The sequence below is a fragment of the Diadema setosum genome, chromosome 12, assembly GCF_964275005.1.
Source record: "Diadema setosum chromosome 12, eeDiaSeto1, whole genome shotgun sequence".
Classification (NCBI taxonomy): domain Eukaryota; kingdom Metazoa; phylum Echinodermata; class Echinoidea; order Diadematoida; family Diadematidae; genus Diadema; species Diadema setosum.
The window spans coordinates 31,568,465-31,580,721 of record NC_092696.1 but is presented as its reverse complement, the minus strand read 5'-3'; the positions used below and the strand labels follow the sequence as shown (position 1 = coordinate 31,580,721).

At 39.8% G+C, this 12,257-nt stretch overlaps 1 protein-coding gene across 1 annotated transcript in view; it reads left to right on the top strand.

The window, feature by feature from the left end:
• Positions 1-12,257, top strand: part of LOC140235883 (uncharacterized) — a 44,806-nt gene that overhangs the window by 8,059 nt on the left and 24,490 nt on the right. The window contains exons 4-8 of the mRNA XM_072315877.1: positions 4,029-4,160; positions 4,630-4,704; positions 5,047-6,584; positions 7,484-7,645; positions 11,324-11,503. Of these exons, the coding sequence (XP_072171978.1) occupies positions 4,029-4,160; positions 4,630-4,704; positions 5,047-6,584; positions 7,484-7,645; positions 11,324-11,503 (2,087 nt within the window). The remainder of the gene's footprint in view (positions 1-4,028; positions 4,161-4,629; positions 4,705-5,046; positions 6,585-7,483; positions 7,646-11,323; positions 11,504-12,257) is intronic.

Sequence of the window (12,257 nt, the reverse complement as noted above, 5' to 3'; positions counted from 1 at the left end):
CGAATTTTCACCAAACTTGACAGGTGGTATCGCTATGGTAATTATATGATCTTAATAATTATGTTAAAATGAGCCCTACCCCCACGCCACCCCCACCGCCAAAAGGGTGAGGGGGGGGGGGGGGAGTTGAAGCTGCAGGTTCCTAAACTCTGTAATTTTTAATCTTCTTCTGTTGAACAGAAGAAGATAGAACTACGTTAATGCTATAAAGACACTGGTTTTCCAGACACTAGAATTCCAGATTTGATTATGACGGTTCCAGGAGTGCCCTGATGGGGATTGTGAGGGGGAGAAGGGGGATTTTCCACCTTTTCTGCATGTTCTGGTAAAATCTTTGTCGGATTTTCACCAAACTTGGCAGATAGTAACGCTATGGTGATTAAGATCATATTATGAACTCAATATGTTAAAATGCCCCCCCCCCCCCACACACACACACCGCTTTAAGAGGGGGGGGGGGGGTTGGGGGTTGAAACCTTAGAGTCCCTAAACTCTTGATTTAAACTTCTGTCTATCCGAAAGAGTTAGTGTTATCAAGACACTAAAGACTGAAATTTCATATTTGATTATGGAGAGTTCAAGGGTGCTCTGATAGGGGGTAGGTAGAGGTGAGGGGGAGAAGGGGGATTTTTCAAATTTTCTCCATCTCCTTGAAAAATCTATGACGAATTTTCACCAAACTTGGATGATAACATCTTTGTAGTGATACGGTCTTGTTTGTTAGAATTACCCCCCCCCCCCCCCAATCCGCCGAATATTGAGGCCAGGGAAATTGAAGTTTCCTAGTCGCTATAAAACTCTGGATTTTTTTTTTTTTTTTATCTTCCTAGATCTGTCTAACCGAAAACAAAATGAGCTAAGATAGTGTTGTGAAGACTTAAATGACTGAAATGTCGTGCCTAATTATGCCGGATCCAGGGGTGCCCTAGCAGGAGTGGGGGGGGGGGGGGTGGGGGGGGAGGTGTGGGATGAGGAAGAATTTTTACACTTTCAGCATCTTCTTCAAAAAATTTTGACATATTTTCTCCAAACGTTGGAGGTAGCATCCCTAGGGTAATAGAATCTCACTTAGGGGCAACAAACCGGGAGCTACCCTGGTCCTATCCCTCGCTTTGTGGAAGGGGAAAAAAAATCGGACTTTTGCCCCTTCGAACATAGTGGTATTCTATTAATGTAGAGATGGTACCTCCCATCATGTTTGGTGGAAGAAGATGCAGAAAATGTGAAAAATCCCCCTCCGTCCTCTCAGTCACCCCCCCCCCCCCCCATAAGGATACCCCTCGATCCGCCACAATTAAACGTGAAATAAAATTTCAGTCATTAATGTCTTGTTGTTGTTGTTGTTGTTGTTCATTTCCATCTGTGAAGATGGCTGGATAGACCATATTCAGCTACACTAAGCTGGTCTTCCATGGGGTCCAGTTAGATGTGGGGTGGGACCACTTCACCGGGTTAGACACCCTGCTCTTTGCGATGAATGAATGAATGAATCTTTTACGTCCATGAGCTGTGACTCTCTCATACACGGGACCTCCATTTTATGTCCTATCCGAGGGACAGAGTGTTTTGCCTCTTGCTAGAGGGGACGGTATGTTTACACACAACATTGCTCAGTCCAGACTCGGGTTCGAACCCGGGCCGCGTGATCGTGAAGCAGACGCGCTACCGACTGAGCCAACTCACCGCCCTTATTCATAGCAATAACTTAGCTCTATCTTTTCCGATTTTACTGAAAAAGAGTTTAGGGACTCTAAGGCTTCAGCCCCTCCCCCTCCTTCGGCGGGGTCTGTGTGTATGGGGGGAGGGGGGATCTCATTTTAACATATCACCATGAAGGTGCAATCTGCGAATTTGGGTGAAAATCCGTTGTAGATTTTTCAAAAATATGCTGAGAATGTGGAAAATCCCCTCCTCCCCCTCACCCCCCCCCTCCATATCATGGCACCCCTGGATCCGCCATAATGAAACATAAATTTCAATCATTAATGTCTTCATAGCACTAACTTGGCTCTATGTCTTTCGGTTCCACAGAAGAAGAAATAAACATCAAGCGTTTGGGGACTCTGAAGCTTCAACCCCCCCCCCCCCCTTAGGCGCTGTGGGGGGGGGGCTTATTTTAACAAATTACGATAATACAGTATTCATCGCATAATCGGGACAGGTTGGGAGTAGCAAACACGGCCCCTTTAAGCGGGGTGCCCGATTTCGCGATGAGCACTCACCATACACTAACGGCATACGACATGTACATGTAGTGCACACACACGCACACACACACACACACACACACACACACATGCATATACTGACGTACTGTACATGTACATGAATACACAACCACGCTTCCCCTCGGCGCGACCCTCTAGCTCTCCCTGCATTCTCGCAATGATGTAGAGTAATCGCAACCGGGTTCTTCTTCTGTCACCTCTCTTCGAACACAAAATATGTGGATTAAAAGCTAGCACTTTCTTATATTCGTAGAATTCTTGGACACGTAGGGCGTTCCGTATAAATACATATCCACAACCATGGGAAATGATTACGCAGAACTGATGTGGGAACGTCAATGAAAAGTCCTTCAATCATTCAATCATCACGGCTTCATTGTTTACTTTACATACCGCGATCACTGCACTGTACATGTGTTGTCAATATGTAGCGATCTAGCTCGCCATATATACACATGTACAGAAAAGCGAAGGCGGGCAGCGAGCTGAAATGTATGTGTACTGGATGGATGGAGGTCAAAACACACCAGTCCGAAGCTTGCTTTGTAAGTTTGATGTAAACGACAACTGATAGGGAATCTTTGAAATATTGTTGTGGTATTTTGGTAGATTTTTTGTGTAAAATATCAACAAAATCAAAGATCGCTTGAAGAAAAATTGTCCCGTTTATCAGAGGTCCCCGCCCGATTATCCAGTGAAAATAACGTGCATTGGAAATGTTTCTGGGAAGTGTATGTCATTTAAGCGAGGTTCCCGATTATCAGATGCCCGATTATGCGATGAATACTGTATCACCATTGAGATGCAATCTGCCAAATCCGATGAAAATCCGTTGTGGGTTTACGAGAAATTGCTGGAAAAAAAAAAGACAGATGGTCGCTATTAAAGACAGGTGGCAAAGATGGTCTGATGGTAATGGTCCATGCGCAGCTTTGTTTTCCATGTATGCATAATGTAGGTGAACTATGAATGGTTTGCACATTTCCAAGTGGCTTTACACATTTCCCGGCAAAATTGAACATTGCACATTTCCCTGCGTCACGTTTGCACATTTCCCGTTGATGAAATTTAGAGATTTGCACATATCCCGGCAAGACGTTTGCACATTTTCCGGGCGTTTGCACATTTCCCGGCGAGACGTTTGCACATTTCTCGGCGTTTGCACATTTCCCGGTGTTTGCACATTTCCCGGTGTTTGCACATTTCCCGGCTCTACAACGCGTCACAAGTCAGACACCAACGAGCTAAGACCCATGAGCTCATGTATCAAAATAGTTTAGCACGGCTTTAATAATAGAGATTAAACGCTTGAATAGACCCCGTACTTTTCTCTTTTCTCTTTCTCTTTTCTCTTTTCTCTTTTCTCAGTTCACATGTTTCCAGTGTGTGTACTTTCCCCCCAATATTTAGATAGTTTTGGGGAGTACATTTGAATTGAGTTATACATAATTTTAAAGCTTTGAGTCTGCTCTTTCAGAAATATTTGCCCTTAACTAAAAATTCATGTTTGGCGACTTTTTGTTGGTTTGTGATGCAGGGTCAGATATGTATTCAGGCAATTAACCACTTTGTTTCACCATCAGACATAAAATGTTTGTTTTTTTTTTCTCTCTCTCTCTCTTTCTCTTTATCTATCTACCTCACAAACACACACACACACACACATACATACACTCGTACACACACAGAATTATACAAATATTAACATTGTATTGTATATTTAAGTATTCATATGTTTATTTTACTGTCTTATAAATAGAGTAATGAATGAAAACGTGTTTCATTTGTGCCACTATCAAGTTTCAGGGAAACGTGTCAATCTGGGTCTCATCGTTGGACTCACCATCGGTGTGCCTGTTGCCATAGTCGTGCTAATTTTCTCTGTTGGGAAATATCTTCAAAGCAAACATCCGGAATACCTCCCTCAAAATGGTATTGTTTTATTTTCTTTAAGTTTAGATATTTGCATTTATTGCGTTAATTATTAAGCGCGTGTGTGTCTGTATGTGTGCGTGTGTGTGTGCGTATAAGTGTGTATTTCTTTGGTATTATATATATGAATTCTTTCATAATTTTGATACCAAAAGTAAAACTATTACGAATATTTGTCAACATTTCGGAGACCGAAAAATTGTCCCATGTAAGCAGATCTTGCAGACCTATAATCAACACTGATTATTCTATGTCAAATGGAAGAAATATTATCATTCATGAAGGGTAAATTCATCAGACCACACAACAAGAGCGTATATGCGTGAAATGATGTTGACCTCAGAATCTGTTAGTGAAAGAGGGGAAACGAAAAAGGTGTTGAAAATAAGTTGTGCCCCTGATATACTGTATATAAACATGTTCATTTATAGTGATGCTCTTGTTGTTATTGATGATTATAATATTTCAGGATGTGGCTGGAACCCCTGTTGGCGAAGACCAAACATACCAGAGAGATTTCACGAAGAAGAGGAATTAATGCGGAGTAAGAAAAATATGCAGATAAACACATTCGTTGTCCTAAAAAAAGTGCATTATTCCATTAAGCACAGCGACTTGTATATTTTCAAGTCTGTTAAATCTCTTTACTTTTAACTACATTCTTTCAACAATGATACAGCTGTATCATGCACACAGTTATTTGAAAAAAAAAATTATAACATATTTCAGGCCTTCTTTCTCTCTATCTCTCTCTCTCTCTCTCTCTTTACCCTCTCTCCCCTTCTCTGTATTCAGGTTAGTCATACCTGTCTGCGGGTGTTTATGTACGCTCATATATTTATGATATTGATTTTATGTTTTTGATCATTTTGGTTTCTCTTCTAAGAACCACCATCGCTTACGAAGGAACAGGTACAGCAATGCAAGGAAGAGCTGAAGGAGTATTACTGTGTGTCACGACGCAAGGTCACGGTGGATCCACTCAACTTTATGGAACGTGTCGAATTGGATAATATTTATACGAATCTAAGTATAATAGACCGAAATAGCAAAAGTAAGACACCGATAACATACGACGATCTTCTGACAAACAATGAAAATGGAATTCTTTCAAAGCGTCTTTTGATCCAGGGTGAGGGAGGTGTCGGTAAAACGACGCTCTGCGCTAAGATTGCCTGGGACTGGTGCCAGGGAAAGATTCTCCAGGATCTGGACATGGTACTCCTAATACCTCTTCGAGATATCAAGGGCGCAACAAGTATTGGTGGTTTTGTCAAAACGTACCTCTCTCATTCAAATACGGCAACAAAGAAGAAGATAGATGACTATATTTCAGCAAATCTGAGTAGGATTCTCATTATATTTGATGGTTTCGACGAGTTTAACGAAAAATTAAGTAAAACGAGCAGCAGTGAGGTCATTCGCATTCTAGTATCAGAGCAATACAATTCATGCAAAGTAATTGTTACAACACGCCCTTGGAGGACAAATGAATTCATGATGGACAAAAGTCTTGCCGAAACTTACACTTTTCTACATGTCCAAGGATTTAACAAGGAAAATTTATCAACTTATATCAGGAAGTACTTTCGGATTAGAGAGAAGGACAATCTTGCAAAAAGCTTAATCAGTTTTATGCAGGAAAATGATGTCATCCGGTCGAACATGGCCCCGTTTCCTATTTACTGTGCAATGCTTTGCCTCCTGTGGAACGACTTCAGTGAAGAAAGACGAAGAGAAATGCAAAAATTGCGCACTTTCTCCCAGATTTTTGGAGAAATGATCTTTTTCCTGAAAGAACATTACGCATCAAAAATTTGTGAAAATCTACAGAATCAATATATTGTTAAACATTTAAAGAAAGCTGGTAGGGCAATCCATGAAATAAGTGAGATAGCCTTAGAGGGTTTATTTCACAGTAATCTCTCATTTCCTGAAAAACAATTCAGAAAGTGTCGCGATGCCATGAAAACATGCTGCAGAGTGGGAGTTTTGACTAAAGAAAAAAATGTCATCACAAGGGAGCGTCGGCGCGATGTCAACATTTCATCCTTGGTAACATCAACTGTTTCTTTTCCCCACAAACTGTTTCAAGAATACATTGCAGGGGTATATATTGAGTATTTATTCGACAATGACCGTGTTAAGTACGATAAGGTGAGAGACAAACTTCTTAGTCGACCTGAGGAGTTCCGCTACGTACTCTACTTCACGTCAGCTTTAGGGAATGAAATCGGCCTGGATATCATTAAGGGCATGGCGAAGTCTTCTTCTCAACGTGATTTCTGTGTTGACATTGCGTTTGAGTGTCACACTGAGGAGGCAACAAAGGCAGTGGGAGAACAATGGAATGAATACCTACTATGGCATTCACCAGAACACTTAGTATCAGGAGTGGTGTTCATGGTGCGCTACAACCAAGTGGTGAGTGACACAACTTGAATATTGATTTGAAATATGTCAGAAAATATAATGTCGAACGAAAATAACATTCCTTGTGTGTGGGGGTGTGTGTTTGTGTGTGTGTGTTTCCCCTGTGTGAATTTGAGTGCATAATCTACAACCTCAACAGCTTTATTAACATTCTTTTTAGACCTGGAACAGGCCCTATTATTTAGGGAAATCGTTTTTATATAACAATCTGTGCAATTGTATCAACGTTTTAAGTATTATTGTTATGTAAAATAATTGCCCTCCTCGCATGATACATTATGATGACTTAATGTGTAAGTTTAATCTGAATTGCCATGACACTTATTTCATGTCTTGTTATCAATCAGAACGTTTGATGGTAAATTGTATGAAACGTTTTTCGTCGTGGCTTTTAGAAAAAAAAAAAACATGTTATGAGGAGTCAAGCAAAATTTTCTTATTGCAAAATAATTGGACTCCACGGAGTTTCAACGTCTACTGAAATGAGACCCTTTGCGAGAGTTGCAGTTGTCAAACTGCCCTTTATAGTAATCATCCAACTTTGGCTATAATAAAGACGCCGTGTATATTAAAGGGAGATGTCAAACTGAGTATCGTGTATAGTGTTTTGAACATACAGCCACTTAAGGGCACCAAACACGAGTATTGATGCAATGCAATCATATTCATCGCACCTCTACCTTTCTCATCGAACTGAAAATGCATTCTTTCCTTCCCGAGTTGTGATTAGTGAAATGACGATATGAGTAGAACGTGTATAGAATGATCTTTTTTTTTTCTCTCTCTCTGTGAGTTTCAAATCTCCAGTCAACTGCGAGTAAGTTATCAACCTTATTCGTTTGTGAATAATTTATTTCCTCTATACTGTCAATTCATGTTCGTTCTATCAGCAATCGCTGGATATGAACGCAGTGAAGTGCGGAAGAACTGTGTCACGTGACTTGGCGGAGGGCATGTGCTCCAGCAGTGTACTCCGTAAGGTATGGCTATGTCGCTCACAATTTCACGTGGAATTCTACAAGATCCTCCGGGCAGAGGCTTCAAATTGTCTGGTAAGAACTTTCATGTATTATCATGATCTACAACACATGTCTTTATGTACAGACTACAGATGAAGTGTTACTAAGACATAAAAGAGGAAATACATTAAATGGATGATAATAAAAAAAATGTAAAGAAAGCAATCTTAGGTGCAAACAATGTTTCCTTGCAGAAAAAAAAAAAATCTCAAACAAAGAATCCAAGTTACATCTGAAAGTATATAACGATCATGTTAATCAAGTGTAGGTGTTTTTAAATATATATATATATATATATATATATATATATATATATATATATATATATATATATATTGTGACCATCATCACTGATTAAGAGGGAAGATCCTTAACCAGTCACGAAGAACATAATGTGATCTAAATTATAGTATGCAAGTTTGAGTGAAATCAATTAGGTCGACTTGTATAGAATAAAAACATCGTTAAAAAATATATGGAATGTTTCTAGATATACATTCACCGCAAAAGTGATGTTGAGGGTATCATAAATCAACACAAATCGACATGCATTTAGACTTCAGGGGCCCTTTAAGATGAAGGATTATCCCCATTTTTGGCTGCAAGATCTTCAACTCTCCCTCCCTCCCCCTTCCAAACAAAAGACAAATGCGCTCAAAGCATTGCGGTAAACTAGGACTATGTAGTCACTTTCTGTAGACGCAAAAGGCAACACAGAAACAAGGCTGCAATAATATATTATGGTCAATAAAAAGGCGCACCTGGCATCCTTTTTAACGCCATCATCGTTATCGTCAACTAAGCATGTTATTAGAATTAATTGAGTAATACATTTTCCCATCTTCTTTGTGACCAACAGCAATAAGCCCTCAACATTTTTTGTCCTTGCTAAGTTTGCTGAATATCCTTGCCAAGATATACACGAAATGGAAACTAGGATATGATCTACCTTAATAATTTGTGTAACGAATGACAATCAGCCCGCAAAGTCAATGCAAACCAGGTCAGTATATGCAGTGTTCTATATAGAGGAGCCTTTACAGGGGTTTTCACTCAGTATAAAGCTGCTACAAAGATGGGGAGGAAGGAAGGCTTCTAGATCGGCGTCCGGGGACATGTAGGCGAAGGTACCTCTCCATCTAAGAGTGCCACACAAAGTTGACAATTACATTCGAAACGCCTGACATATATTCCGCCTCAAAGCGTATATACTTCAGGCATAACATCACATAGCGACGAGTGAACCCCCATGATGATTATGCACATAGATTATAGGCGATTGTTTACTATCATCATTAGGACACTGGACGTTCGTACTACAATGGGAAGTTATATCTGAAACCGAATGGATTATGACGTGCAATGAGTATTTCTTGTAATACCTCTTGTCGAAATGGAAACCAAATCCTAGCCTCGCCACTGTGTCCATGTATTTTTATTTATTTGTGTATGAGTCTTCTTCAAAAACAGGGTAGTCCCATTCAGTGCCACAAAGGCCTGCTTTACAAGGGAGCCCTGCGTTGATATACATTACATTCAAGTGACATAAAAACAAGAACCAAACGAACGTGTAGAAGTGAATGAGTGAAAAATAATCCCCCCCCCCACTTAACCGAAATGAAAGGCAGAGTTCAAAGTCTGACGTTAATGGACGTTAATGCCCTCATGCAAGGTCAATACAGGTGTGATATCTTTTATTCGTTATATTTTTAACCTCGTGTTTCGATATAATAAAGTCATTTTCAGGTCAAGTATCTCGCCATCAAGTAGAATGTTTTTTATTAAGTTGTATTTAACTACAGTCAAATCTGTCTTCGCGGCCACCTGTCTATAGCGACCAGCCGCTTATAGCGGCCAATGAAAAAATCCCCCGCACAAAATTTCTGTGTCAGACCCTTTATATAGCGTTCACCTCTGCATAACGCAGCCAGCGACCACTCATTTTGTGTCCTGAGGTTAACCTGCGTATAGCGGCCACAAATATTTAGCTGAACTGTAGCCATAAATATAAGTTGGCTTTCTACTTCATTGCGTGAATTATACCGACTCCTATCTCAGTCACAACCACACAGACATAATTGACAAAATTAATGCAGCTCTTTGCCATGAAAAGCCGTCTTTCCACTAAACTTGGCTAGATCTAGGCTCTAGTAATGTCGCTCTAAATAAAGGTTACAAAGGCACAGACAGCTCCTAAAATGATATAACGGCGCAGAATTTGACAAAGATTAAATGCCATTGTATAAGGGGAATGGGGTACTTGTCTGGGTATTGTTTGTTGCTTACGTCAACTTCGCACAAACTCATTTGTAAACCCATTCATTTAAACCGGTACGAACCAGTACAGATCCTCAGGATCAAAAGATCAAAAGAACAGAAATAGGAAAAAAAGAAAACAAATAAAATGAAGCAAAAAAAAAAAAAGACATACAAAAATACCTGCACATGCAAACTTATTCGCTCGTTTGTTTGCTGTTGTTTTTTTTCTTTAGAACAACGTGCGGTATTTCATGCTGTTATGCAATGCAGGTGTTGCAATTCAGAATGGCCACTGACCTGTCTTTGGCGGCCACCTGTTTATGGCGGCCACTTTGGTTGTTTCCCTTGGGTGGCCGATATAGACAGGTTTGGCTGTATCTGTACTCAGCAAGATAATTTATGTCGCCATAACGACATGACTCTTGAAGTCGAGTTGACTGTGATGATTCATGTTGCTATACGATGACATTCACATTTTGTAAAGGGTACTTCTTGAAAATAGTGTAAGTGCATCTGTATGTAGATATGCACCTATGGACGCATTTGGAAACGAATTTTGAATAGCAAGATAATGTATGTCACCATGACAATTATTCTTTTTCAGGAAGCAGACTTGGAAGATGATTATTTTGTATGTCACAATGACAGCATGAGTTTGGGGAAGTCGACTTAGCAAGATACTTCAAGCAGCTATATCGGCATTATTTTTGAGACGTTGACCTGGCATGCTGATCCTTTGAACTGCTTGCAAAGCAATTAGAGTTTATTGGATTTATATATCAGGGACTCAGATGGAAGCTTGCCAGGGAGCAGCGCACTGTACGAGTTTGACTGCATTCACAAAAAGACAGAAGTGATCAATGTACAGCGTGAGGGCGCTATTATGTGGGAGTTACTTCATGTGGAGACAAACATTGTAGATGTAGTAGAAGGAAGGACATTAGAAATGTTGCTTCGTTGTTGTTTTTTTTTTCCTTTACAGCGCTTGTTATTTGTTTGAAAAGATTTTTTTCTTGAAATTCTATTTTCTATTGTATTTAATGAACCACACGTATTTTCAGTTCAGTTGGGGAGCCTGGTTAATTCGGTATATAGTACTTCGAATAACGATATGAAATATATCAGATAGTACGTTGTATACCCTACTTGCACTTCATAGCTTCATTACAATGTTAAATTCCCCACTTAAAAACACATTACTCTAGATTAGGCAACGATAATCTGTGTTCTTTACTTTGGAGAATGCCTTCATAAAACATCTGAGAAGATGGCTGGATAGCCCATATTCAGCTACGTTAATCTGGTCTTCTATGGCGTCCAGTTAGTAGTCTACGACCCTCCTCTACAATGATCTCTTTTCTTTTTGTTTACTTATTCCTTCTTCCAAAGTTCACACCATTTCCTTAAACTCTCATTTTCAGTTTCACATTTCTTTTCCGTTATTTTCTTCAGATTGAAGATCTGACTTTAAATTTTAGCAGCGGCGATGATTGTCTAAGTCAGTCCTCGGTGGGAAAAGACTTGGCCCAATGGGTGTGTACTATGCCACGTCTTTCGAAGCTCATTCTGTGGTGCCCCTACTTACCCAACAGTTTCCTCTCAACAGTCGTCACCTTAGCATCATCATGCCAGGTAAGCCTATGTTTTATTGAAATTAGTGATTTATTGTTGGGAGATGACTGTATTTGTATTTTCGAGAAATGATAAAGAGCCTGATGTGTATTATAGGTTAATGCAATGACTCCTTTATCAAATCAATCCTATTCTATTTGATATTGACGTAACATTATTTGTAACTTCAATCCTCCTCAGCATTATGACATTCAATGCATGAACGAAAGCATAGGTATGAACACTTTTCAAGCACTGACAAATGTACGGAAATCGAGTGAAAGGCGTTTCTTCCGTTATCCGGTTGGGCTTTACACATAAAGTATTTTCTGAACTGACGATACAATGTTTCGCTCCGATAAGTGCGATTATTGAATTTTTGCAATGAAACAAACATTGCACAAGCAGATAGAGAGGAGTGAGGGAAGTTGGAGAGAGAGAGAGAGAAATAAAAAGGGAGAGAAGGGGAGGGATATATATATATATATATATATATATATGTATATATATATATATATATATATATATATAGAGAGAGAGAGAGAGAGAGAGGGGAGAGAGAGAGAGAGAGAGTTCAGTGGGGGATCCCTAAATGTGGAAACGTTGTGCAGGTGTATGGCGCTGTACTATTCCCAGGAAGTAAACATTGTACACATTTTTTTTCTTTTAATAGGAAGGGATAAGGCAAAGGATATCGTTACTGAAACACAGACACACAGACACATATATGTGTGGGTGTGACGGAGAACCGTGATGTGCCTTGGTAAAACCAGGG